At 42.3% G+C, this 27,482-nt stretch overlaps 5 protein-coding genes across 8 annotated transcripts; 2 read left to right on the top strand and 3 right to left on the bottom strand.

Annotated features, from left to right (window-relative positions):
• Positions 1 to 18: 18 nt before the first annotated feature.
• Positions 19 to 4,382, bottom strand: LOC136196426 (uncharacterized). Of its 2 annotated transcripts, none has more exons than XM_065985969.1 (17): positions 4,307 to 4,382; positions 4,079 to 4,246; positions 3,862 to 4,017; positions 3,749 to 3,807; positions 3,240 to 3,690; positions 2,609 to 3,154; positions 2,400 to 2,554; positions 2,172 to 2,348; positions 1,969 to 2,110; positions 1,794 to 1,920; positions 1,692 to 1,736; positions 1,612 to 1,641; positions 1,506 to 1,559; positions 1,387 to 1,449; positions 1,279 to 1,341; positions 970 to 1,232; positions 19 to 913 (listed from the first exon to the last, which is right to left on the bottom strand). In XM_065985969.1, the coding sequence occupies exons 6-17, from the start codon at positions 3,120 to 3,122 to the stop codon at positions 90 to 92; spliced, it is 2,457 nt and encodes an 818-aa protein (XP_065842041.1). In that variant the 5' UTR covers positions 3,123 to 3,154; positions 3,240 to 3,690; positions 3,749 to 3,807; positions 3,862 to 4,017; positions 4,079 to 4,246; positions 4,307 to 4,382; the 3' UTR covers positions 19 to 89. The 2 variants fall into 2 exon arrangements, with proteins under 2 accessions (XP_065842041.1, XP_065842042.1); XM_065985970.1 differs by having other exon boundaries at positions 3,240 to 3,557.
• Positions 4,256 to 9,830, bottom strand: LOC136196427 (uncharacterized). The gene is made up of 18 exons (XM_065985971.1): positions 9,674 to 9,830; positions 9,428 to 9,488; positions 9,296 to 9,370; positions 9,077 to 9,240; positions 8,954 to 9,030; positions 8,633 to 8,889; positions 6,494 to 7,033; positions 6,289 to 6,443; positions 6,051 to 6,230; positions 5,859 to 6,003; positions 5,691 to 5,808; positions 5,624 to 5,644; positions 5,393 to 5,572; positions 5,257 to 5,334; positions 5,131 to 5,207; positions 4,766 to 5,079; positions 4,530 to 4,630; positions 4,256 to 4,472 (listed from the first exon to the last, which is right to left on the bottom strand). The coding sequence occupies exons 6-17, from the start codon at positions 8,730 to 8,732 to the stop codon at positions 4,574 to 4,576; spliced, it is 1,965 nt and encodes a 654-aa protein (XP_065842043.1). The 5' UTR covers positions 8,733 to 8,889; positions 8,954 to 9,030; positions 9,077 to 9,240; positions 9,296 to 9,370; positions 9,428 to 9,488; positions 9,674 to 9,830; the 3' UTR covers positions 4,256 to 4,472; positions 4,530 to 4,573.
• A 71-nt stretch (positions 9,831 to 9,901) lies between these two features.
• Positions 9,902 to 13,531, top strand: LOC136195794 (uncharacterized). Its single transcript, XM_065985256.1, has 3 exons — positions 9,902 to 12,567; positions 12,623 to 13,012; positions 13,069 to 13,531. The coding sequence occupies exons 1-3, from the start codon at positions 11,556 to 11,558 to the stop codon at positions 13,368 to 13,370; spliced, it is 1,704 nt and encodes a 567-aa protein (XP_065841328.1). The 5' UTR covers positions 9,902 to 11,555; the 3' UTR covers positions 13,371 to 13,531.
• A 499-nt stretch (positions 13,532 to 14,030) lies between these two features.
• LOC136195968 (uncharacterized) lies at positions 14,031 to 17,182 on the bottom strand. The gene is made up of 11 exons (XM_065985456.1): positions 16,515 to 17,182; positions 16,309 to 16,463; positions 16,085 to 16,264; positions 15,892 to 16,036; positions 15,724 to 15,841; positions 15,647 to 15,676; positions 15,481 to 15,576; positions 15,347 to 15,430; positions 15,234 to 15,296; positions 15,075 to 15,187; positions 14,031 to 15,015 (listed from the first exon to the last, which is right to left on the bottom strand). Exons 1-11 carry the CDS (start codon positions 17,023 to 17,025, stop codon positions 14,189 to 14,191), a joined length of 2,322 nt encoding a protein of 773 aa, XP_065841528.1. The 5' UTR covers positions 17,026 to 17,182; the 3' UTR covers positions 14,031 to 14,188.
• A 2,839-nt stretch (positions 17,183 to 20,021) lies between these two features.
• On the top strand, positions 20,022 to 26,824 carry LOC136196044 (uncharacterized). 3 transcript variants are annotated; one of them, XM_065985546.1, is made up of 23 exons: positions 20,022 to 20,042; positions 20,095 to 20,901; positions 21,170 to 21,470; positions 21,527 to 21,669; positions 21,724 to 21,770; positions 21,826 to 21,960; positions 22,011 to 22,046; positions 22,548 to 22,566; positions 22,639 to 22,789; positions 22,852 to 23,053; positions 23,108 to 23,403; positions 23,460 to 23,692; positions 23,749 to 24,009; positions 24,065 to 24,257; positions 24,312 to 24,382; positions 24,433 to 24,703; positions 24,752 to 24,820; positions 24,881 to 24,991; positions 25,047 to 25,461; positions 25,510 to 26,135; positions 26,188 to 26,362; positions 26,421 to 26,617; positions 26,683 to 26,824. In XM_065985546.1, the coding sequence occupies exons 2-23, from the start codon at positions 20,741 to 20,743 to the stop codon at positions 26,731 to 26,733; spliced, it is 4,164 nt and encodes a 1,387-aa protein (XP_065841618.1). In that variant the 5' UTR covers positions 20,022 to 20,042; positions 20,095 to 20,740; the 3' UTR covers positions 26,734 to 26,824. The 3 variants fall into 3 exon arrangements, with proteins under 3 accessions (XP_065841618.1, XP_065841619.1, XP_065841616.1); XM_065985547.1 differs by lacking the exon at positions 20,022 to 20,042 and having other exon boundaries at positions 20,092 to 20,901; positions 25,047 to 25,115; positions 25,167 to 25,461; XM_065985544.1 differs by lacking the exon at positions 20,022 to 20,042 and having other exon boundaries at positions 20,092 to 20,901.
• The last annotated feature ends 658 nt before the right edge of the window (positions 26,825 to 27,482 follow it).

Here is a 27,482-nt window from a genome sequence, read left to right as displayed (position 1 = left end):
TTGTAATTTGTCACGTGATCGAGTACTAATACAATCACACGTCCCTAACACGATAAAAGAAATAGTCAATACATAACGAGTCTAACCTACTACATATAGACGTCGAATAACGTCACTTTGTGATGACGATTCGTTCCTTCTCCCTCAAACTTTCCCTTTACTAATCGCTTTATTGGTCGAGATCCATGCCCAATGCAATCATCGATCTCATTTTTCAAAATCGTAAGACACTGCCCACTCGTCGGACGATTTCCTATATTGGCTTCACCAGCAATCATTCTCGAGCATACCATGTGCAAACGAGCTCGATTCATCATCCGGCTCAGCTGACTACTTCTCTCCTCGGGAACGGGAGCCACGCCAGTAAATATTTCAATCAACGTAACGCCTAGACTGTACACGTCGCTAGGCAACGAACTGCGTCCCGACGTGGGAGCCTTTCGTTCTGGAGCGACATAATTGGGACTGAGAGGACCCGTCGATTCGGAGCTGCCCAAGAGATGAGCTGCTCCTAAATCGGATACCTTCGCTTTCATATCCCTCGTTACCAGCACGTTCGTCGAACGAATGTCGCCGTGAACGTATGGACAGGGAAGGAGCTCGTGCATGTAGGCAATAGCGGAAGTCATCTCGGCGGCAATTGAAAGTTGCTCGTAAATGGAAAGATAGGTGCCGGACGAAAGAGCGGCATCCATCAATTCGCTCACCGACCCCTCGAGTAATTCGGATACGATTTGAAATGATAGGCCTGGTTTCATCATTGCGCCGAACAGTCGCACGATGTTGGGGTGATGGAGTCGACTGGCTGTGAAAACTTCGCTTCGGAAGAAGGGAATCGTTCTTTCGCTTGTGATAATAACGTGGAACTTTTTCACGGCCACTTCCATCCCGTGCCAAACGCCGATGAACACGTCTTCAAGTGAAAAAAGTCACTAGTACGTAATTAATTAGGCTTTAGATCGACTTCACCTGCGTAGGATCCTGTTCCTAGTTTGTCTTTAGACAACTGAATTTGTTGCGGGCTAATGCTGAGAACTTGAAAATATTGGTCGAGATTGCGTCGCGATTCGTCCAGCGAGTCTTGGAGTGTTTGACGCTGCGTTTCTAGAACTTGAAATCGAGATTCAAAATCTCGACGCTGAAATTCAAAATCTCGACGTTGAGATTCAAAATCTCGACGTTGAGAATCAAAGAATTGACGATCAGCCTGAAACTCAGTAATCATGTCGTCTCTAAGTGAAACAGTGAATATATGTATGAGACTGAGATGTTTCTTACCTTTCCGCTTGCAGAAATTGGCATTCATCTTTGAGAGTCTGGCACCGAGATGCGAGTTTCATTCTAAAGTAATATGCAAATGTTTATAGAAAAAGGGAAATTTCTCACTTTTCCGCTTGAAGCTTCAAAACCTGTCTTCTGCTTTCTTCTTCAATAGCTCGTAAGCTCATTCTGTCATTAGGGAGCATCATCGCGACATAGTAACGAACGAGCTGTAAAATGCTCACCGCTGGCTATCATATTGCCTTTTAAGAACACTGTGGCGAGAAGCCAGCTCAGACCTTTATTCAAAAAGCATAAAACTACACCAAAAAATTGATAATTAAACTCCACATTTCAGCTTGAAGAGCCTCAAATTTTTCTCTGTCATGAATAACGTAAAAGATGAGGTATTAATAAAATCGATTTCAAACCTGTGAGCTTGAGCTTTAGCTCTCATTGTTTCAAAAATTCCTTGACTATAAACGCACGGACGCTACAACAAGAATTCGATTACACAAAACTTATTCACTCACCTCATTCTTTCCATTAGTTGCTGAACCTCTCGATCGCTATCTCCATCTCCTTCAGATGAAGATTGAATGGATGCTGATTCGGCAAAAAGGAGAGATTCAATTTTCATGTAAGATTTGTTTGACGGACCTATAAATTAGACGTAAATAAAATGCATTCCGCATCATTAGTGATTACCAAGTGCGATTGTTCTAATTATTGGCTTGCATTCTTTTCCTGACTGGCCACCAGAAAGAATGACGTAGGCAGACCCGTCTTCAGTGCTTATGCAGTGAAGGGTGTGAAGCCAGACTGGTGCCACATCCGGAGTCATTTCAATCTTAAGAGTTTAAATATTATAAATGCACCCAGAAAAACAAGAGAAAGTCGATATTGTTTACCTTGTAGGACTTTCTCCTATCAAAATCAATGATGTGACCGCTGTCTGAAAGTAGAGTCTTAGAACCACCGATCATGAGGAAGCAGTTCCTTGATTCAAATCCTTTTTTCGCTAATCTGCACAATCTGTGCGCCGATCTAGCACATGGTTTAGGAAGGAACTCAATGGAGATCCATTTCTAATGAAAGTCTTTAATTAATCATTTGTTGTAAAAGAACTTGCAGTTTACTTTATCTTCTAAATCAATCATGAAAGCATCGTCAAAATAATTCAATCCAGAATTTCCTCCATGCAGAATTCCACGATGTTGGTCGACCGTTTCCACGGCAGCATCAAAACGTGGTAGAGGTTTAATACCACTTAATTCCAAATCTAACCAACAACCTAAAGAAAGAACTCGAATTATCCATTTTCACTCTTCCAAATCACGCAACTAACCTGTTTCTATTTCTTCGTCCAACACGAATTCGTAAATCTCATTATTCCCTCCTCGATTGTACTGTGCTTTGTTTTGAAGACGATCAGGAGGAATGTCATCACTCAATCCTCCAAACATAATCAATCGCTCGCCAATGGCCCATAAGCAGCAGTGAGAGCGCTGCCATGGTTTTCTTTCATACGTAGGCGTGCATATTTCCAACCAAATCATTTTCCTCAGATTCAAACCGAACATCTCTCCCAGACGACGCCCATCTTCCTTTTCTCCTCCGTACGAATACATGATACCATTGATGACGACGCATCGCGCTCCGATGCAGGGTGGAGGAATATTCGTTCCTCGGGCGCAACGACGAATCCATTTCTTTTCGTCCTGGACATTACAAGTCCAGATTTCGTTTCGAGGGAAATAATACCCTTTGCAATTCTCGCCACCGAACAGATGCACTTCGTCGCCGATCAATGCACTTTCGTGTCCACGTCGAGTCTCTGGGGATTCAGCGGATGACTTCATTTCGTCGTGGATTCTTCGAAAGATCGATATCCCTAGATAAACAAGCGGTTACATGCTAAGGAAAAGACGTTACCTATCTCTAGGCTCCCAGAATAGCTGCATAACAATTTTCTTCACCTTTCGTTCTTGTTTTGGTACCGGAGGAGAGTAGGAAAGAGGTCAGGTCTAGTCAGGTCACGAGATTCGAAAGTCCCGTCTTTGACTCGGAAGTCCCGTCATTCATTTGAACAAGTTGAAGCAATTGCAACAGCACGAAAAGCGTGGCACTCACAATGAACGAAAACAAAAAATTATTGAAATCATCATTTGAAGGCTCACGTGATCAAACCTGTAATTGACCAAATTGCAACCTTTTGCTTGTGCGTCTTCTGATCTTTTCAAGAATTTACTTTTGAATCGCGCCTTTTAGGCATCTGGTTCTTGTCTTGCAGAGGTCTAAACGATTACCGTTACTTTTTCTTTATAGCGGATCTACTCTCGCCGTCTGGCGTGCACGGATCGAGAAAGAGAAAAATACAGCAGGTTTGTGAACAGGGGTTTAGCACAAATGAGATGATAAAAAAGAGCACTGGGTAGACGTGAAAAGTAGTTTGCAAACAGGGAAAAATAAGCGCGATCGACAATACCTGCATGTATGAGAGAATGACTTCAAACTCAACGTACTCACTTCGTTTTGGGCGAGGCTCTTGCATGCGCACAAGTTGAATCAAGAAATAACCAATTTTATGAGTTGAATTACCAGCAGAGGATCCCGATCTAAGCTTTTGATCGTTCACTTCAACATCATCGCCTTTGACTGCAGTTGTGTCCTCAGCCTTGCTATTGAGACGTTTCTTGAGCATTTCTATTTGACTATTTCTGTCTTCCAGCTGTTGCTGCAAAAGGTTCAATTCTTCTATAAGCACAAGTACAGAAACTGACTACGTGGCTCTTATAGAGTCAGTCTCTAATGTCACCTGGTCACTTCATGCTGCGAACTTTCTTTATCTAATTGATTCCTCAGTTCTCTTCCATAGACAAATTAATTAAGCTACTACAATAAGAAGAAAACAAATTGGAAAAAATGGTTCGAATAATTTTCGTAAAATATCCTCCAAGTGAAAAAAAACGATATCACGGAGAGTCTGAGAAAAGATAAAGAACGTGTGAAAAGATCTAGGTATATAGAACTGTATAAAAACTACATATGTATGCCTATGAAATGTTTGTCGATATGTTGGTCCATCTAGCTGCAAACAGGCCCAAACCGACTCAAAATAAACTGCAGAAGCCTCTTCGTCAGAGCAGAGTCTTGCATTGCCGTGGGTCGTCAAAAGAACGAGAAACACCTTGGCCAAATCTGAAGGTGACCTAAGGGACCGAGAACAAGAATAAACGTTGCTATGAGAGCGTCAAAGCGGGATTTACCTTTCGGTAAAACGATCGTGAGCGTCGACGAATGTCAATTCGAGCTAGGAAACGGCGAAGAAATGAGAAGTCTGTTCCCGGATACTTGACGTCAACCCACACTAAAATCAATAATTAGAAATGTGTCGTTAAATGATGCTATGAGTATAAAAACAATACACAACCAAAACGATCATTGCTAGCATATGTTAATTAATTAATTAAAAACACATTTATTGACCAAGACTATCTCGGACCTGTCGAACAGCATGAACTCCAAAGACTTCTTCTGCAGCGCGCCGATGAATGACAGGACGTCTAACGAGAGCTATACAGATGCTCCTCACCGTTGAGTCACACCCATTGAAATTGTGCCAGCTGTCCAGCATAGAGTAGACAAGTTCATTGGGGTTGCTCCTGTGCTTCATTTCCAAAGCTGCCTCGCTCTCTTTGTCTCCTGGCAATCGACGAGAAACCTCTTTCCATTTGTCAATGAGTTTTGGAGCCAATCGCTGAAGCTCTTCGTCCGTCACCTCTCGATCGACGTCAGCCTCGCATGAAGTAATAGGACCTTTTCGAAAATACAAATAAAATCGTTATGATTGTGATGAAATTTGTATACAAGCTGGTTGAGACTTTTGGGCAATTTTTGTGTTATTAAATCGTGGAAGAGAATTCTGGACCGTTTCTAATTCATTTCTATATAAAAGCTTGTAAAAGATTTATAAATTATTTGTTAGAATTTCACTTTTTCGTGGCTTGAAGTTTTTGACTGAGGTCTGATATCTCTTTTTGCAGATCTCGGCGTTGAGCTTCCCAGTCAGTTCTGCAACAAGAATGTTATCATCACGTGACAGAAACCAAGCTCATAATGCAACTTTTACCTCTCAGCGTCATAATTTCTTTGAGAAATAGCAATTTCATGGGAGCGGGTCTCCAGTTCAATTCTACAAAAGCAGAGAAGTCTTGAAAATCGTATTCTAAATCGATCGTATAAATACTGCTGTTCTATCAATATTTTCTTTTCTTCCTCCAAGGTATGGCACCGTTCTTCCCACTGAAGTCTAATGTCTCAAACTCACGTGACACAAAAATAATTATTTGTGGTAAATAACCTTTCAGAAATCATTTCTGACCTACGAAACTCGATTTGTTTCTAAAAAGAACTCTAAGAAAGCAAACCTCAATTTTTCCAATGTTTTGTCAAATTTTCGGAGATCATTTTTTAACGTAGTTAAAATGAGATCAAATGGTGGCAGTATTTGAGACTCAATTCTTATGTACTCTTCGTTTGATTGATCTAAAAAAATAATTTGCCTACCTAATGTAGGGGAAACTGTCTCGCATTACCAAGACTGAGTGACACAAATATTTCTCTAAACCTATCATTCCAGTCCTTCCCACCAGTGACAATAATCTGAGAAGATCCATCTCGAATCGACAAGCAATGGAGAGTGTGATACGAGATTGGTGCTATTGTCCGGGTTGAGAAAAACTAAGAAAATTGATACCAATTCAATATGAATGAGAATGACTCGATACTACGTAAGATTTTCCTTTGTCCAAGTCAAGAATGTAAGCGTGGTCTGAAAACTTGCTTCGACTTTTCCCGCTGATGAGAAAAAAGCAATTTTTTTCTTCAAATCCTGTTTTTGATAATTGACACATTCTGTGACTAAATCGAGCAGATGGCTTGGGAAGGAAATCGATGCAAATCCACTTCTATAACATATAATTAATTATTGCAAAACAAAATTACGATTCACATTTTGTTAATTACCTTTTCTCTCAAATCAATCACAAATGCATCATCTAATGATTTCTCATTATCACATCCTCCGTGGAGTAATCCTCGATATTGATCAATCGTTTCCACAGCAGCATAAGCACGTGGTTTTGGTCTTCCCCCACTTAATTCAACATCCACCCAATGTCCTAATCATCAACAATAGAATTATTCCCAGATCTCAATTTATGCAATTTACCTTTTTCTCTTCCCTGCTCAAACACAAATTCATAAATCTCATTATTCACAGGCTCATTGGATTGTGCTCCTAATTGGAGACGATCTTGAGGAATGTCTTCGCTCCATCCCCCAAACATGATCATTCTCTCTCCAATGGCCCACAAACAGCAGAAGGAGCGTTGCCATGGTTTCTTTTCATGCATGGGCGTGGTTACGTGAATCCATTTCATTTTCTTTGGATCCAAACCAAACACCTCTCCCAGATAATCCTTGTAGCCTTTCTTCTCTCCCCCGTACGAATAGATGATCCCATTTATGACCACGCCCTGTGCTCCTGTGCATGGCGGAGGAATTGTCTTTCCTTCGGCGAAACAACGAATCCATTTCTTCTCTTCTCGGATATTAACAGTCCAGATCTCGTGGCGGGGGAAAAGATACGTTCCACTGTTAGTACATCCCCCGAAGAGATGTAATTCATCCCCAATCAACGCACTTTCGCAACAACATCGAGGATCAGGTAATACGGCTTCAGCCATCTCGTCGTTCAATTTAAAAACTCCTAAAAATGTTTTATTCGTTAGGGAAAAGAAGCAATTCTACAAAAATCGAATCAACGTTGAGTCGTGCTGTTAAAGCTTTGTGCGACATTTAATTCCACCTTTAGGCGTGTAATGTTAACGATGGATGAGCGATCTCTATAAACGGAAGAGGCGGCGCCGACTCGAATCAACGATTAAACAGGATAATTGGCTTCCCTCGTAAACCGTACACTTTGAGTACAAACGCCGCACATCAATCGAACGCCCTAACCTTGCTCTGTCCAATGCCGCTTAGAGTGGGCCAATCCGAACAATGCTCACGGAGAAAATCGAGTCTAATTAAACATAGCCACCTCTGATTCCAAAGTCAGACACCCTATTTTCTCAACCGGATTCTCTTCAACGACTCATGTAAGTCGAGTAGTCTAATGATAGTAACGTCTATGAAAGAAGGAAACAAAAAAAGGCTGAAAGTTACATAATTTTGAGAAATTGTACGGACAACCGTTGTTAGTGTTATTGTAACCTATTTTTCTAAAACTGCTAGAAAGGGCGCAAGATATTAGAAAACGTCGCTAAAATAGCTTCTAGGGTTGAGATCGGTGTCACGCGATAAAACACTCGAGTGGTTAGAAGAACGCAAAGTAAGGTTTCGAGTACGGTACCGTAGATTTTGCCTCTAATAAGGTCACTTTTCTTGTCTTCTTCTACTATAGACGTTAATATCATTCTGGCATTCAACTTACATGAGTCGTTGAAGAGAATCCGGTTGGAAAGAATATAGGGTGTCCGACTTTGGATTCAGAGCTGACATGTTTAGAAACTCGATTTGCTCCGCGACCGTTGGTCGGATCAGCAAACTCAAGGTTAGAGCTTTCGAATTGTATGCGGCTTTTGTACTCATTTCACGGTTAACGAGGAAAGCCCGTTGTCCGGATATGATTGCAGACCTCCGAGATTAAATTAAGGGAAAACAAAACAAACCAAGCCCTTTCAGTTTCTTGGTGCGCCTCGATGCATGGCTAGCTAGGGTGGCAGAGAAGCTATTCATTTAGGCTTTTGAAATAACAAAATAACTAAAACTCGGCCAACTCTGTGAAGCAGAGAACGTGTGAACGTGTTCGAGAATCGATACTGTCCGAGTACCGAAACTATCTCTAGCTCTACGTCTATATATGAACGGCGGTGTGCGTATACGAGCCGCTTGCGATTTAGGAGCGAGCGTGTGGCGATGGCTTTGCAGAATTTCTCTACTAGCTCACGTCTAAAAGTGAACGCATACATAACGAAACTTGAAGCCTGAGGGTTTCAATCTTACGTATAGCTTCCTTGAAAATTGGTTTGAACGTTTGAGAACCTGGAATACGCGCGACGCCTGGGCCAAACTTTCTGATCTCGCAAAGGTACGGAAACGCTGTTGAACGCGAAACAGAGCAGAATAAAAAAGGCTGATAACCCGGATCCATCTTACGTAATAAATACATGTCACCTACCTATATATAGAAGTTGTCGGCGTGCCCTCATCATGGTATTAGAACCAGAACATTTTACATCTCACAGGTACACAATAACCCACAATCTAAACTAACTGGAGCTATATATCTAGCACTATCTTTTACCGGTATTCTTTGTCCAAGGAGCATCGTTCGGCACCTCGGCCTCCGGCCATATCTCAAGCCCGCAGGCAATAGAAACGACAAAAGCGACTTTGGAAAACATCTCCTATTCCCTCCAAGGACTCGAGTGACTCTCCACCACTCGGACACAGGACTTTGTTCCCCAGATATGTAAATCCATATTAAACGTCAGTAATAAGAAATGCGTCGTTCAAAAGATGCTAAGACAATAAGAAGACGATGCGAACCAGAGCGCCATACTACACAAACCAAAACAAGCATTGATAGAATTAATTATTTAAAACATATATTATTGACCCTGACCGACATCATCTTGAACTTGTCAAAATGCGCGAACTCCAAAGACCTCCTCTGCAGCTCGCCGATGAAAGACCGGACATCTAACGAGAACTATACAGATGTTCCAAACCGCTGCGTCACACCCACTGAAGTTGTGCCAGCTGTTGAGCAAACGCGTTCTTTTGGGCTGCCCTTGTGTGCTTCTCTTCTAACGCAGCCTTGTTCTCTTTCTCTCCTAGCATACGACGAGATAACTCTTTCCAAGTGTCGATAAGGTAAGGAGCCACTCGCTGAAGCTCTTTGTTCGTCACCTGTCGAAATTTAAAAAGTGTAGTTAGAAATGTATATATCTTGATAGAAATTTACATTGTGCTCTAAAGATCTTCATTGAGGCAAACGTTCTCTTTCTGCAGATCTCTGCATTGAGCTTCCAAATCAGTTCTGAAACAAGAAGGCTATCGTCACATGATAGAAGATAAGCTGATAATACAACTATACCTCTGAGCGTCATTGTTTCTCCGAAGAACAGCAATGTCTTGGGAGTGGCGGGTTTCCAGCTCTAGTGAAAATTGTATTTATAATTCATCTCTATAATAAAGCTTTTGAAACATGTTTCTCGATCTGAACTTTCGTTCTGGAGCGGCGCTCCCAAATCGGATGCCTTCGCTATATCTTTCGTCACAAGCACGTTCGTCGGACAAATATCGCCGTGAACGTACGGACGAGAAATGAAAGCTCGTTCACCTTGTCTTAGATGGAGCGGCTAAGGTCTAGTCTACGCTTTGCTGCAATAGAGCTCATCGAAAGAAGCTCAGATGAGATCCTCTGCTTCTTTTCCCGGTTGAGTGATCGAAAAACGGCGAAGAACGTCGGGCGATTGCCTTTGCTGCTCGAGTAGGGTCTTCTCTGTAGCGCGCTTTATCAGCTTCCTTGGAAGAATCTAAAGAGCGACTCTCTGGTGTACAGCACCCTCTTAAAGCCAATCACGCTATGGAAGATCCAAAATGGTCATGTCTCGGTACTGTCTTGGGTCGCGTTGTGCCTTTGCTTGCTGCTGTTATTAGCGACGAGTTTCTTGAGCGTCTTTTGCAATCGATTGCTTAACCAAAGTTCAGTACGAGACACTTCGGCGCTCAAATCAGTCTCTCGGCAAATCGGACGTAGCTAGGAATATGATGTCTCTTCTAAAATCAAAACCACCTGGAAGCTTCGATTCGTTCTGCGGCGCTCTCGGAACTGTACCGGAAGAACTGATTTTGCTTGAATATATTACTAGAGCCGCAGTTCAACGGTCTACGCGTCTTTTTCTTCGATATTTTGCCACACACCCTAGTTTTACGGAGCAGCTAGTAGTCAATGAAATTCATTGGACCCTCATAAATAAGTGGAGATCTAACGAATGTAATGACGTTGTACGCACCATTCTTGAGGGCGCGTTTCCACAGGGCACGTTTGAAATTATTAATCAGTTTGTTCCTTCAGTCGACGTCCGAAGGCCTGTAGTCTATTTGTACGGGGGAATCGTACCACGTCCAGAACCCCTGTTGGGAATAAGTCTAACGGGAAACTTGGATATGGAGAAAGCACGCGAAGAGCTGTCAACGACACTGTCTCAATTGCTTCAAATTCCAACTGAAAATATTGAAGTAGCGACAGCAATGCTCATATCATTTCATAAAAAGTTTAGAGACTCGGAATTATCTTGGGATGAAAACACCGAAGATCACTTTCAGCAAATATATGACAACGCCCTAAAGCGTGGCTCAGTTGCAGTGAACCGCTGTCGTGTCACTGTAGTCGGTCAAGACGGAGCCGGAAAGTCGTGTCTTGTCGATTCTCTTCTAGACAGACCATTCGAGGAAGGAAAAGCCAGCACGGAAGGAGCGGCCTTGGAAATGACGCATGCAACAGCTATCGGCTGGAAAAGCATCGAACGAAGAACCCACTTAGATCCTCTTGTAGCAAAAGTTTGCTACGGCATTAAGCAGCAGTCGGATTTGCCTACAAGCTTGAAGGAAGGCTCATCTGACGTTGCGGAGCAGCCCAGCTCTAACATGGCAGAGCATCTCCCTGCAACACCGGAAGTAAAGCTGACTCGTCGAGAAGAACCACTTAATGACAAATTGAGAGCTGTTGGCATGATAGCTAAAACCCTAACAGCAAATCAGAAGCGATTGTTGGAAGGATTCCGCGAGGCTAAACCGAGTGAAGAGCATCTTAGCACGCAGCCTTTCTGCATTCGCGACATATGGGATTTGGGTGGGCAGGAGGTTTATTTGGCAACTCATTCAGCGCTTATGCCAAACAACCGGAAATTTGGTCTGTACATGTACATGGTAGTGATGGACATTTCAAGGTCGTTGTCTGATAAAGCAGAATCTTCTCGCGCATCTAATGGCGTCGAAGGCGAGGCATTGGGATGGATCCGCAAAAACGGGGACTTTCCGCTCTATTGGTTGGGCTCAATAGCTGCGGCCCACGAAGAGACGGACAGAGACAAACATTGGCTGGGCGAAGACGAAGAAGTTGATCCTCCTCCTGTCTTTGCTATTGGGTCCCACCGTGACGTGTTAGACAGCAAAAAAGAGAGTTTCCCAATGCAGAAACTGTAAAACAATGGCTAAATATGCAAGGGAACCTTTTAGAGGACCTCCTCAAAGGCAGTAAATTTGTCAAACATATCGTTTTGCCAAAGGGGAACGAGAAGAAGAGAGATGATGGCAACTTCCGCGAGTTTGTTCACTTTGCTCAAAGAATTTTTTTAATAGACAATTCCGTGTCTGGTTCCGCCTCTCCTTGTCAAACTGTGAATGAAATTCGAAAGCGAGTAGACAGCAGGACGAAGACTTACTGGAGTCGACGGAACAAACAGCCTTTATTATGGGTCTACCTTGAACTGCTTCTACTTCGGTGGAGCCAAGACATGGGAACAGTCTGCGCCAAAGTAGACGAAATAGTTCTGCTTGCTCAGCATCCCGACATCTGCGACATTAGAGACCGTGATGAAGTTTTGGTTGCGCTCCAGTATCTCGCCAACGTTGGAGCGATTCTCTATTATCCGGAAGTGGACGGTTTGAAGGACGACGTTCTCACAAGTCCCATGTGGGTAGTAAAAGCGCTGTCAGCGTTTGTAACAGCGGAAACACCCGGTCCCAATATGCTGCAAAAGTGGACAACGCTAAAAGATAAAGGCATAATGTCGAAAGACCTACTGGACTATCGTCTAAATCAAATGCGAAGTCACGCCTCTGACAACCAACTCGCAGCCAGCCAAACGTCGACTGAAATTAGCCCAGAGGTGCTTGAAGAAAACAGACTCGTTATACGACTTCTAACACTTCTTGACATTGTCACACCTGTTGAAGGATCAGAAACAGGCGAGTTCTATGTTCCTTCAATGCTGAGAACGTCCATCGAGGAGTCCGTCGAAGAGTCTAGTACCCTTTGGGAAAATCACGAACACTCTTCCGGTCTTCCATGTCCTCTCACCATCGTTCCAACGGAACTAAAATTTGTCCCAGAATCGTTATTTTTCCGCCTTGTTACTCGTTTCCTACAGTCTTGTCCGAAACGTCCGCAGCTCTCTCGTCATCGATGCATCTTTCTCGCTCAAGACGACAAATCAACATCTGTTGAAGGTAAGCAAACATTTGAGTAGTATCAGAAATGGAAATCCTGAAGTTTGTCTTTCAGTTGAAGTTGAACTGCTGTATCACAGGCGAGGAAAATGGATCGCTTTGACCGTAGGTTTCATAAACGAAGGAGATTCAACTAGACGCAGCTCAGGTTTCCTAAGTTCAATCAGAGAAGAGCTATTCACGCACATGAGAGCTGTATGCCTGCAAGGCATGCGAGGCTTCAAGTATAGCATATGCTGTCAACTTGTGAAACCCCTACGTGTCGACGAAAGCTTGGATGTCGATCTTAAGAGAATTCCGGTAATTACGAATTGGAATAAGACGGACGAGTACTCGCCTAAGGACGCCAAAATGTATAACATATTCGAAAAACGATTGCAACTTAAAAAAGAAGACTTTCAGAAAATAAACAGCTGGTACGTCGATGTTTGTGAGAAAGAAGAAGGTGAGCGAAGAAGGCATTAGGCTGATATTAAATATTTTTTGTTTGATTGACTGCAGGTTCTACATGTATATCTATTACAGAGGCAAACCACCAGCTATTTCTCGCAATCTGTGAAGTTTGCCAAACATCTTGGGAAGTGGTGGGATTGGAATTAGGTCTGGATCAGAAAGAAATAAAACAGATTAAACAGGATACAGACAAAAACTTTGTCAGATTAATGAGCATCCTCGACAGCTGGAAGAATAGTCCACTAAAGAATGCCGGAAATGTTAGAGCGCTGCTAAACGCCTGTGAGATATCGGGTTTTAGCAGAAGAGCAATACAAGAAGAGTACGTCAAAAGGAGTGATGACGACTGATAACTCTCCTGAGCCGAAAGCAGCGAGTTCAGCAAGCTAGTCCTCTTCATTGTGGTGCCGTTCACTTCTTTTACGTATTGTAGCACGTAGATGCGATGAACATACACCTTGTAGTTGTATATAGCGCAAGCCCGCCTCCCCGCTGAACCCCCTCCCTGCCCCTTGCTCCCCACTCTCTCTATCCCCTCCAGAGGAGGTAGATATATAGGATATACGGATATGACTCTTCCTTCCTATACATAGGAATCTCGACTGCTGTTGGACCGAAACGCTGAACACTTTTGAAGAAAGCATTCGATTTCAATCGCGGATATCATTTGTCTCGCGCCCAGCGGGCGTCGTCAATCTCGGGGAGATCAATCAAATCCCTTCGCCGCCATGGTTCCATTACTGACTGCCAGACTTGGTTGCGAGTACCGACTGATGATTCTAAACGCCGATTCCGATTTCGACAACGTCAAATGTCGATGGGCTCTTCGGAATGTGGACTCGGAAAAGAACAAGTGCGGATCCGCTTGCATCGACAGGAACAAACGTTTTGGCCTTTTGAATTCGCCTCTTTTCAATTCGACTCTTTTCAATTCGACCCTTTCTGAGGTAAATTATTGAACACACCTACCTTGTTTTTATTGTTCACTTTATAGGAAGAGTGCAAAATCATACGTCCCACCAACGTGCATATATACCTCTCAACAATTGCGACATATCATGCACCTACTCACTATGCGACAAGAGAAACGTCTAGTTTTGGAAAACCAATTAATTCATTGAGACTGGAGAAAGTCTGGAAATCGTTATCAGTTACGAGTGCGTTGAGTTTACAAATGAAAATAATCTGAGAGAACAACTTTGTGACGCCGATTTTCTCCCTTTCCTTTAAATTTCCCTTTGACCGTTCTCTTCAACTCAAGACACCCGTTCTCAACGACGTCCTCCTTTTCCCGTAATAAAGCTGCCGAGCAGTCTGAAGTCGAAGGCCTACATTCAATCTCTTTATCACTAGAAATCATCCTTGAGCAGATCATGTGCAGGCGATGGCGACATTTCAAAAGTGCCAGCTGTCTGTTCCTCTCTTCCGGGACAGGCCCCTCCCCGGTGAAAATCTCCATGAGAGAAACACCTAGACTGTATACGTCACTAGGCAACGAGTTGTGTGCCTCCTTGGGTAGTTTTCGTTCAGGAGCGAGATATTGGGGACTGAGAGGCCCCGCTGATTTGGAACTCTCCACCACATGGGTGGCTCCCAAATCAGCTACTTTCACTCTCATATCTCTCGTCACCAACACGTTTGTTGGACGAATATCTCCATGAACGTAAGGAGAAGGACGAAGCTCGTGAAGATAAGTAATAGCTGACGCCATCTCGACGGCAATAGAGAGCTGCTCGTATTGGGAGAGATAGGTTTGAGATGAGTGAGCTGCATCAATGACCTCGCTCACTGATCCCTCAAGCAATTCGGAAAGAATTTGAAAGGGAATTCCCACCTCCATTACAGCACCACACACGCGGATGATGTTGGGATGATGGAGTCGACTTGCTGTAAGAACTTCCCTTTGAAATGTCGGTATCGTTCTTGGGGTTGTGATAAGAGCGTGGAATTTTTTTATAGCAACTGGAATTCCATGCCAACGACCAATAATTACGTCTAAAGTCGCGAAGATAATGTTTTATTTAATTAATTAACTAGGGCATATCATTGCCTACCGGCATATGCTCCAGAACCAAGTTTTTCATCAGTGAGGCAAACTTGAGCTGAACGAATGCTGAGCCCATTCCTAAATTGCTCAAGGCTCTCTTGTGCTTCATTAAGCTCCCTCCTAGAGAAAATATTATTTGCAGGAGATTACACAAATTATGGTTTACGTTTGAACTTCGAAAGCGTCAGCTTTGTTACCCATTGACGTCTCAAGCTCACGACATGTGTGTCTGAAGAGGCCTTGATACTTATCTGAAGAATCTTACACAGATTGCTTTACCGCAGGTCAGTCATTTCTTCTGCAAGACGCATCTTTTCTTGTTCGTTTTTTCCTTTTTGCTCCTCTAAAACTAGGCATTGCCTCCTGCAGTTTCTATTATGTGACAGAAGATTCCACGTTTCCAATTGTTTTACCGTAGCTCAGCAATTTGTTCTGTGAGACGGATCTTTTCTTCTTCAGCTCGCCTGCTCTCTCTTTCCAGAATATTGCATTTTTCCGCAAACTGGATTCTAGAAACACAGTGATCACGTGAAACTTAACTAGAAGAAGAATCGTTGCTCATTCATTTTCAGTACATACCTCTCTTCTCGAACTTCAAGAACTTTTATTCTACAAAGTGTGTTTTTATCTCCAAATAGAATTTTAGAAATAAGCACCTCTTTTCTTCTAAATCCCCTTGAAGTTTCTGAATTGATTGCAAATCACTTTCGCGCATTTTTGTTAACAGTTCGTTCGAAAGCAGTATCTGAGACTCAATTTGCACGTCTGATGGGCCTACAAAATACAAAAATAGGTTAAATATCTTTCAAACATCTTATCAGTACCAATGGTGTATATCATAAGAACTTCTTTCACGTTATCGTCCCAGTCTTGACCACCACATATAATGATCTGACTAGATCCATCTTCATTCTCTGCACAATGAAGGGTATGTAGATGAATAGGAGCTCTTTCCGGGTTCAAGTGCAACTAATAATGAAGTCATTCACAATTTTATGAAATATCAAATAGATGTACCAGGTAAGATCGTTCTTTGTCGAAGTCAATAAGGTAGACGTAGTCTGAAAATTTGTCAGGGCTGTATCCGCCAACAAGAAGAAAGCAAGTCCTTTCTTGGAATCCTTTTTTGGACAATCGACAAACTCTGTGATGAGATCGAGCAGACGGTTTTGGAAGAAAATCAAGGCAAATCCACGCCTACAGAAAGTTATTAAATATTGTCAAACATTACTGAAACGTACTTGTTCTTTCAAATCAATCACAAATGCCTCATTAAAGAACCTATTTCTATCATATCCTCCATGAAGTAATCCTCGATATTGATCAATTGTTTCCGTTCCCGAATTACGGCGACCTGCAGGTCTTGTTCCACTTAAATCAACATCCATCCAATGACCTAGTCCATCATCAACACTAAAGAATTTTTCTGAAATTTTATGCAGGCTACCTTTTTCTTTTCCCCCTTCAAATACAAATTCAAAGATTTCGTTATTTACCCACCAATCATAGCACGCTCCTGATTGAAGGCGATCTTCAGGAAAATCCCAGCTTCCTCCTCCGAACATGATTAATCTTCCTCCAATGGCCCACAAACAAGCTTGATAGCGTTCCCATGGTTTTTTTCCATGAGTAGGCGTGGCTACTTGGATCCATTTCATCTTCTCTGGGTCTAAGCCAAACACTTCTCCTAAATCAGTTCTGTCTTTCTTCCTTCCCCCGTACGAATAGATGATCCCATTGATGACCACGCATTGCGCTCCTTCACAGGGAGGAGGAATATCCTTTCCTTTGGCGAAGTGGCGAATCCATTTCCTCCCCACTCGGATGTTGCAAGACCAGATCTCATCTCGCGGGAGGAAGTTTCTCTTCACGCTAGTGCCGCCGAAGAGATACAGTTCATCGCCGATCAACGCACTCTCGTGATCACATCGAGGCTCAGGTGACGCAGCGATGGCCATTGCTGATTTGACTCAAATGAGATTTAGCGCCTCAGACTTGGATGAAAAGACTCTTCGTTGAGTTTCCAGAAAGGAACAGAGGGAACAGCGGAGAAAGGTAAACGCTGTGTCTAGTATTTGCTTGAGAGTGAGATTGCTTACTCACACCTCTACTCACTTACGTACTCACTGTACACTCGTGACTTTTTAATGACGTTAACTTAGCGCGCTATTGAAACACACGTGGACTAAGAAAAAGGCTGGAAAATGAACAAAACCGCTCAGGTGCGGTTTTATGCACCATAATGAAGAACGGTCTCAAATAGGAAACCTCATCTCTTTGAATTTCAAAGTCTACTGCATTGATAGCTATATTTATGCTCTTCAAATCTTTAGAAAGTATTTAAATGATGTGGTGAATAACGATTTTGAACCTAATTTTACCTGCACCAAACGTTGTAGCCCGTAGAGTTGTCAAACTAATGTAACTTAGTGCATTTATTTGAAGAATCGTTTTTTAGCATCTCAGTTCACTGTCTCAAAAAATTCTCCTTTGTCACATGCTCGATATAATAACGTATCGACAGGAATACGGTCCCGTTGTCGCATTAGTGGTCAAAGTAGCCTCGGGTAGTTCCGGATACAAGTGGTAGCTTAGCTATATACTGTATTAATTGGGTGCCTAAGAATCGTGATAAAGTGGACATATTCCAAAGTGGGCTACGGGAAATTATAGGGCAAGAAAGACTGGCGAGAAAAAACTGTTCCGTTAGGCTCGTGTGTGGTAGTCAGACTCACCGCTTAGCGCCGATGACAGAGAGCCTGCCCTTGTTGATAGCGGGTACACACCAGAGAGTCGTTTTTCTTAGCTACCTTCGTTCTCACGTCGGAAAATAGTCTTCGAGTACGAAAAATCGAGTTGAGAATCTATGCTTCGTTAGAGTCTTCGCTGCAGTCGTTCTGCCGGGTTTGTCGTAGACATCCGGGTGAGTCACTCGAACTCGCGGAAAGGAATCCGAAGTTTCTGGAGGCAAATGCCTCTCTCGTCCGTTAGTTGGGCGTAAGACGCTCCTCTCCTTTTGCTGCGCAGCAGAGCAGACTCCTAAGTGGTCCGATTTAGGTTTAGATACGTCTTCGCATTGAAGACGAACCGAACTCTTTATGCGGTGGCTCTGCGCCTTCCTTTCGGCACTCGTACGACGAGCCTCTAGCTCGAGGCCGCGTAAGGCCACTTGGCCTGTATCCTACCTCCTACGGTAAAAGTATTTCGTGTTTTTTATGCCATTCTAGCTCTGTCTGCAGTGTTGAGAGTCATGCGCGAAGGTTGGAGAGCTTGTCTTTGCTAGATATATTCGAATTTTCTAAATACGTGTCTTCGAGGAGACGCTTTGAACAAGAATCTGAATCTCTGCGAAGCTTGTCGCATCCCACAAAGGGGGTCCCAGTGGAGTAGGCGAGAACTTATATAGGGAAGGGTGGGAAGCTCTCTGCAGCGTTCATAGAGAATGATTTCATGCAGTGTCACATCCGCGTCTAGAGCGTAGGTAGTAGCCGAGCTGTCTTGCAGTGAAGGCTGATGAGCCAAGCCGGTGCCACATCCAGGTTTGAGTCAATATGACATTCATAATATTATTTAAGTATTTTCCATGTCTTATTTATGTTTACCAAAATTAACATCCAACCCATAGTATCCCTTAGCGTTAGTAAGAGACGTAATCAGCTGTAATGCTATTGTATTATTGACGAGAGTCAGTTGTCTTAGCTAAACCCTCTTCACCCCGGTGTTCTATAATAGTCATGCACTGTGCGAGATAATTCGCCAAAGCGTGCGCATCTACCTATCAAAGTAAATGGCGAATCAATATTTTCATCTTGATCTATATATACATATACCCTTTGTTGAGATTCACTTGTTGGCTGAAGCAGTTCCATCGAATCGAATAGTTCGGCAAGTAAAGGAATCAAGGAGACCTTTCTTTGTTTCTTCCTATAACGTCCCGCACAGCTACGATGACAGAATAAAAAAACAAGCCTGTCTATAAAGAGTACATGAAAGCGGAATAGCAATACTCTAACATGTCAAGGAAACTAACCTAGTACGTATAGAACGAATAGGCCGTTGATCACCAAAACGATGATAGAGAAAATGCTTTGATCTTTCGAATTGTCGTACGTCTCTTCGCGATACGACTAGCCATAAGAGTTCCGACCGTAAGATTAAGCGAAATGACGGCTAATGAGATCAGTTGCAGCCAATGATCTCCTTTCCTTTTGAGAGGTCTCAATGGGCGTGTAATAGGAGAAAGACGTTCGCTAGTAGGGCAGCGACTCTTCTCCCCGAAGAACTGTATACCGCATGTGAGTAGATTTTTAAGCAGAATTTCCGTAATCTCTCAAAACCAAAATTTCTTCTTGTAACTCTCGTGGAGAAAGTAGAGTGACTTCACTAAATTGATCTTGAACGGTACCGGTTTCACATAGCATCGAATTTGCATGTGGTTTGGGTCTTCGTCATTTCTTGCTGCCACTTGCTGTTTTCTTCTGTAGAACAGCCCAATAAAAAGTAGAATGGGCAGAGCCAGAACGTAACTGTATAAAGCCCAGCAAGTGATCCAGATCCCTTTCCACTAAGACTCGTAATTGCATTCCAAACTCAGGTCGCTTTTGAGCAACCACTTCCAAGAGTCACTGCTTTCGTCAGAAGATAAACAGAGACGAAAGCACGTCCACGGTTTATAGGGCCGGATAGCATACGAGCAATATCCACCACGTGTTTCTCAAACACGATATTCTTGCTAGAGACAGAGCTCGGTTAGTCACAGTCCCAAATCTCGTGCACTTGGAAATGACGTTGTATCGGATGATGTAATAGGACCAAATTGTTCAAATGAGTCCCATTTGAAATCCGATCATGACTAGAGGTGATTTGAGAGCGTTGAGTTTTATGTTAGGAGCTGGACTTGAGAGGAAATTTTTACAGTCGTCTTCTTTATTGCGACGCCCATATGCATGAGGTGCGTGGGATCGCGTACATACGGGTGAGGCGTCCTCTAATGCGTCATTGCCTAAGCTGATAAAGTTTCTCTTTAGAAATAAAGGTATTCTCTGTATTTTTAATGCCGTGGCAGTGTAGAACGTGCAGAAGTACTAAGTTGCATACGGAATAGCAAATAAGGCTGGTATAGGAGCAATTGTGTAAAGAGTAACCCGTTCCTACCTCATCTAACGGGTTTGCGCTCACTCTATATGTATCTATGTACATTTTCCTTAGCTGAACTAAAGCTTTAGCATGGCTTCTATCACGGCTTTTCGTTAATGCCTTCAGTCACGTCACATCTCCAGTTTCACCGATCGCGCAACGTTGAAGAGCGAGACCTAGCTTGTTTTTGTTTTCGCTACTGTGTGCATGATGCGTCATCCCTATGCTCGCCATCTCTTTCGGAATAGCTAGGTTGCGGTCTCATACGTGCATGCTCCACCTTTTATATGCATTTGCATTAAATTAGCATATATTTGATATCTATATACCGTACAGAAAAGTTGTTTTGCCTTAAAAAGTGTAAAAATTGCTAGATGCATGGTCTTTGCACACGTAAGTTTCACAGCGTGAGTGCTTTTGTTTAGTGGCCAGTTCTAACCAGGAAAAAATGTCACATGCAATGCACAGCTGCATGCAAACTTTCTCAAAGATTTTTCCTGCTTTATTTTCTCTCTGACTTTTTATATAGACACCATAATGTCTTCGCAAGTGCAGCTATTGTCAAGGAACGAGTTTACATTGTCTGAGGGGGATTTACTAGGTAGCGGTAGGTTTTCAGAAGTTTATGCTGCTAAACTTCTTGGAGAAAATTCCAAAGCAGTTGCTGCTAAGGTTTTTGCAAGTCAAGAACAGAAAAGGTACGTTTACAAGTAATGCCGTGTTTTTACGTACATTCGGGTTTGGGATTATCAAAATTAGAGCTATAGAGCCTATTATCGTATATTTTTAGGTATTGTACTTGTCTTTTACAGCAATTGTAATCTGCAACCCGAAAGCGTTATTTTGTGTAACGTGGAAGGCTATGAAATTATTTTGTTCTCACTTTAAATTATGTACTACAAAGAATTTCGTTTTCTCATTTTGAACTTAGCTGTTCGTGTGTTTAAAGTGTTTTTCTCTTTCTAGCACGCTTCATTACTTTGAACGGGAATGCCTTGTCTATTGCCGCATTGGCAAACATCCTCACATTGTGGCAATGGTCGGGGTATGCATTTCTTCTCTTGTGCTTCTTCTGGAGTTGGTTGATGGGAAAAGTCTTGAAGAGCTTTTTTCTGATAAAATTTTGAAGCCTTGGTACAATCGTCTAGACATTGCAAGCCAAATTTCAAAAGGCATTCAACATTTGCACCACTGCGGATTTGTTCACTGCGACTTGAAACCAGGCAACGTTCTTACAGCAGAGCGAAACAGCGTGCTAATTTGCAAGGTGCGTTTCTAATTTTTTCACGTTTTATTTTATATTATCGAGATTTCGGCACATAGGTGACTGATTTTGGCTTATCGCGATTGCAAAGCTCTTGTGAACGAGAAGACGACGCTGACGGCGCTTTCGTAGGAACTCCTAATTACCGTGCACCGGAAATACGTGAGGGCAGAAGCGCTTCTAAAGAAAGCGATGTTTATAGGTTCTAACCCTACAGTTCTCGCATGCATATGTGTTCGAACATGTTTTGCTTTAGTTTTGGAATCATGCTATGGGAACTGAGTAACAAGACTTTGATAACAGGTTTGAACGTGACGAAACCTATAAGCAATGCCTTATCTTTTACTCCACTTCACAGAAAGAGCTTCTAACTTTTTGATGGTCTCCTCAATTGTTCTGTATCAGCGAAAATTGAAAGACCAGCCGCAAGAGTTTGCTAATCTTCAAAGGAGTTGTTGCTCTATTGCTCCAGCAGACAGACCTTCCGTTGAGGGTGCTACATGCACTCACCCAAAATTCCATACGCTATTTGAGTTTTTTTAGATTGCGTTAAGCAATTAGAGATCATTCAAGTAAAAGGTGAGTAAATACGAGTACACGTTGGTGAGCAGTGAGAACACAGTTTTTTAATTTAATTAAAGAAGGAAAGTTTCTAAGACATGCAGTTATAAACTGGGTTTCTTACCTTCAGTTTCACTTAATACATGCCTGGCTTATCCGGACTTGATTTAGATCTATGATAATATCCGACACGTAACTTAAAACAAAAGTAAATTCTGTGTATACTTCTGCTATACTTATCCGGTAGACCGACTCCAGTACTAATTTTGCGCGAAACAAACGTGGTCGGATAAATCAGCAATCAGCCTGTCACTGGACTTTCTCCCCTTGATCCCGTATAACGGTATCAAGGGAGGTGACTGTATTCTAGTACTTAGTGTACTACGTGAGTGCATACATAAATGCATGCATGCATTCATGCCGCTATTTAGAACTGCTTTTAGTACTGAATAACAAACATCAAAATAAGTTCATAGCTCTAACTAAGCATTCAGTGATATTGTGTTCTTTCTTTTCTAGTTTCTGAGCTGGACTTCAGGTATTTATATGATGTTGTGCACGCGTACTGCTAGCTGCCTCTGTAGCAGCAAAGTAAAAGGAAGTTTCTTAGAGAGAATGACTGCCCGGCGCCTCTGAACCAGAGAGTCGTGGAGTTTAGATGCATTCTAACATCTTCTAGCCGTCGCAATAAAAGGCCATTTGTTTCAGTTACCTTTAAAGGCGAAGAAAGCAACACGCAGCTAACATTTGAAAAGTCCACAGTAAGCATATTGCGTCTGTTTTCTAACGTTGTTTTCTTGCCAACTTTTATTAATTAATTAAGGAGCATTACGTTTCCTCTGGTCAGCTTTACCTGTCTTCTTTATTTGTCGGCCGGGTTGTCATTCCGTTGTCATTATTGGCGGATCGGGAGATTCCCTATCGATATGAGGTGTCTTATGAGAGTGAGAAAATACATGAATTTTCATTTAATGGAGGGTTTCCTGAAAGAGATTTGTATCGCATTCTTGACTTTGATAGAAAAGGTGGGGTATTTTTGCAACTTGGAATTGTTTTAAGAGATTTTGTGCTCTTTTCAGAATGTCTTGATTTGGTTGACTCATATTTCCTAGCATCAGATTTCAGTGGCTCTGGTGAGCGTTACTACCGGCATCTGGCGTGTCGCTTTGAAAATGTTGTCGGAGCATTGCTTTTGCTTTTTCCATCGCTGGAAACGTTGCACTTCTGTGGCTCTACTGAAGGAGCTGATAACGTTGAAGATATAATCGACTCAGCAGTTGAAACCACGCTTTGTTTATTGTCTGTTAGCGTCCTTGACGCTAAACATCCCAGCCTCATTATGCGGTTGATCAATAAAGATGCTTGCTTACAGAAAGTACGTTCGGTTACCGTTATTATCAAAAATGTCAAGCTTTCTCCGGGTTTTCTTAGGTTGTAACTACGATTGCGGATATTAATATAGCAAAGTGGCAGGACGTGACTTTATCTATTTTGACGATTAAGCTCAATCGTTTGACGTCCGCCCTTTCCTTGGCCATGCTTCTTTGCAAAAGCTCTCCTTTGGATCAATATCTTAGAAATCAAATTTTGCTTAATTTGAAAGTTGATGGCGATACGAGAAATCACGTGTGTCATGGTCTTTTGAATTCTTTTAGAGACAAAAGGTGCGTAATTTGTCAATAAATAGACGTGTAGTCTACTCAATAGTTACAATGTTTAGTCATGTTTTGCGAACTGTAGTTGAGCTTGTCTCAAGCTGCCTGAAGTCCGAATACTGGCCTAGTTCTTTTTCAGTGTCTGAAAATGCACAAAATTTCGCTTGGGCATTTGCACTGCCCTTGATGCACTTATTGTCAGAACCAACTGAATCCATAGCAGAGGAAGAAGCGAACATCTATGTTTGGTGGGGCGTTGATTTATTTTGGAAAAATGATTTTGAGTTTCTACGAAAAGAATGGAGTGAGTCGTTATATTGTTCAAGGTAAAATTGATTGAGGCTTTTATTTCTCCCATGAGAGACTTTGTAATGTTTGAAGGGAGGGTGGAAAGTTTTTTTATCAAAGAGTCGCTGAGTGCCACGATATGTTTGAAATCGACGATCGTTTTGTCAGAAGTCTTTTGTTTGTGGGACCTTTATCCGAAGCGAAGCATCTTCTATGTCATTTCGATTCTCCAGGACTTGCAACTGTTGCTCTGGCAAGGCGGCTCAAATGCGACAACTCCGTTAAGGTTCTTCTTTGTACTGCTTGAAATTAAGGCTGATGTTTTGTGCGTTCTTTGCAGGTATCGGATTTACAACCTCTTTTATCTTCGCTGTCCGATCGTTGCGATGAGTACTTTTCTGACTGCACAAGGTAGATTTCAAACAAGCTCTTTCAACGTCTAACCTTGGCGTTGCGTATAGTGATGAGATTCTGTCAAGTCTCACTTTCTCTTTTACTGCTGTTAGAGAGATTTTGCAAACATGTATTGCTGCCAAAGATTATGGAGGCTTCATCAGCCTAGCCATTCAGCATCTGAAGCAGTTAACATCAAAAGATCTTGACGAAGCAAGTCATTTAGAATTAGCCGAAAAAGCAACAGAGGATACAGTAGAAAGATTCGCGTCGTTTCTTAAAAGTACGCACGATTTCTTGGAAAACATAGATGTCAGCTCGACGTGTGAAGTTTTAAAAGTTTGACCAAATCTATTTTTCTAACAACTTGTAGTTTTTGTCATTTAGGCAGCGTCGCTTCTCATGAAGTTTGGAAACAAATGCGTCGGACCATTGGTCACTAAAATTCTGCTTAAGGTAAGAACTGCAGCTTGTTGTTTTGCTACAGGTACGTCATTGCCTTTTTTTGTCCAATAGATGAGGTTTGGATTTCTTTTGAAAATTCTCTCTTTGTCTGCACCTGATAATTTTCATTCTTACTTTGTCAAAGAACTTGAGAAATTGTGCCTTGATTTTCTAAACAAAAAAGCAAGTCTTAGCACTTTTGTGGCCTTTTCTTTTGTTTTAATTATTTTTACACAAGATTACTACTACAGAGCTGCCTCTAAAGACTTTCCTCACTGGCTTTGACGACCAAGTGATGCCAGATTTTGTAATCTACGTTGGGAAGAGCCGTTTTGAAGAGACGAGCTTTTTATTGCAGAATTCCTGGGAGATCAGTTGTCTGAAAAATACTCCTAAAAGTGAAACGTCTTTGCAAGAATCTAAAAGGAGTGTGCATTTGCCCGCTCTTAAGATGATAGAAAGAGCTGTCTCAAGTTTGAAGAAATCTATTGAACGGCTTCAAGACAATTTAACTGTAGAGATCTCCTTTGGCACTGAAGGAGAAGCTTTATCTGTAGTTCAAAATAGGAAAACGTTGGAATGCGGTGAACGCACAGCAGAACTTCGGAAGCAAATTATTCAAATTCTTATTCTTCGGCTTTTTCGTGACGCAGGTATACGCATTTGTCTACGAAATATTTTTTTCAGTAAGAAATTAATAGATGAACCAGTGGAGAAGAACCATCTCTCCAATTGTAAATATTGTGGTGTTGTCTGTGAAAATGGTGACAGGAAGCAATGGATTCTTGCTTTCTTTGATCCTACGAAGTTTCTCGTGCAGTGGATTGTTTGCCTTCATAGACTGAATTTCAGTGCTTTGCTAGCCAAAATCTGGCGTTCCAGACTGAGTCGCTGCCAAGTTTTTGAGCAATCTGTTTCACCTCAGCCTCGCGAGTCAATTTCCTATAGAGAGGCTTTCAACCAAACTATTGACATTGAATCGTTTTATGAAGATTTTGGAATGTCGGCAATAAGCACTGCTCTCAACGAGTTTATGGGCCCAAGCTCCCTCAGAAGACTTTTCTGCAACTATAAGCCTTTTCTGAAGAGAAACGATCTTGAAGATGAAATGTTTACTTTTTTACTGATGGAGAGTTTGTACAAAGGTCATAGTATCTGGCGAGCTGAAGAAGCACGCAAGGAATCTAGAAAATTGTCCGAGGAAATAGAAAGCTACCTGGAGCTGATGACATTTGATAAACACCTTCTCGCCTTTAATCGGCTTTTCGATACCTTAAACGCCTCTGAGAAAGTTGGGAGTCAACAATCCTTTAGAGAACCCCTGATGGTACTTTGTCCGATTTTTAGTGTTTTTGATGAATTCTTGTTCTTTCTCTTAGGAATGGACTAATACTAGAAAAAAAATGCGTTGTTTCAGTCAGCCTGACGCTTCTCGACTTATTCTGCTCAAACAGTTTAAGAATCAAAGTATGACCCGGTTTAAGGAAATTGGTCTACTCCATTCGTTTTGCGAGGGAAGAAATCTTATTGTTTGGCTTAGGAAAGAGTTTAGGGGTAACGGTTTAGTGATAAGGGCTACTGTATTATTTAATTAAAACAAATCTACTTTTAGAAATGAATGAACTTAAGAAGTTTGTCGAAAATTTGAAGAGTTCTTCTTTAGAAACCTCGCGTGATTTGGAATCTTCTTGTTTCTTTTTTTCGCCCGTGCTTTTCCTTCCCGCTGAGTTTGACAGCGTTCTCTCAATGGTAGGGGCTTTTCGCGAAGTAGGGAAAAAAAGAAACAGAGAAAAGAAGCTTGCTCAGTGGGTGGGTAATTTAGAGATTTTAAATCTCTAATTAACCGTTTTTGTTTGATAACAGTCGTTTTTTAGAAAACGTGCCAACGTAATCTTCAACTGTTGCAGCAATTTCACGGACACTGAAAGTTAAAACTATAATTGCATTGTCAGTGGCTGTTTTCTAGATATATTGTTTTATAATCTTACATGAGATGGAAAAGGCAAACCTCGAAAAGAGCATTGTGTCAGAGGCTTGAAAGCTAACTAAAAGTATTTGATTTGGAGAGCAAAAATAGGTTTTCTGCCTTTTCTTGCGCTTGTGCAGCGGTACGAGGACGCACTGTTGGTCCTTAGATAAAATTTTATCTATGGTTGGGATTCTGGTTGGGTAGCCTCGCGTTGCCAGGCCCTTCTCCCTGATCTCCCGTATAAACACGGGAGGGGAGAGGGGCCTGGTACCACTGGTCTGCGTCATAGGTCACGAGGACCACCCTTTCGTGGGTGCGGTCCATCGTCTTCTAATGCAATTACACACCTCTTCGCGCACTAAGGTGAAAGGAGCGCGCCATTCAAATTCTTGTGCTCAGCGGCAGTGGTCCCGATCTTGAAAACCATTATCGGTTTGATCGGCTCTTGCCGGGACAAAAAGAAGCCATTTTCGCCGTTATGGAGGGCGACGATGTCGTCGTACGCCTCCCCACTAACGGGGGAAAGCCAGTCTGCTTCCTGGTGCCTCCTCTGCTTCGCTGACGAACGTTCTGCACTACTGTACAGTGAAGTTGTAGGCCAATGGAACGCGACGTGTGTAATTGCATTAGAAGACGATGGACCGCACCCACGAAAGGGTGGTCCTCGTGACCTATGACGCAGACCAGTGGTAGTCTGGTAAACCA

The sequence above is a fragment of the Oscarella lobularis genome, chromosome 15 (genome assembly GCF_947507565.1).
Source record: "Oscarella lobularis chromosome 15, ooOscLobu1.1, whole genome shotgun sequence".
NCBI classification, from domain to species: domain Eukaryota; kingdom Metazoa; phylum Porifera; class Homoscleromorpha; order Homosclerophorida; family Oscarellidae; genus Oscarella; species Oscarella lobularis.
The sequence above is the reverse complement of the archived record's forward strand: the minus strand, read 5'-3'. Positions and strand labels throughout refer to the sequence as shown.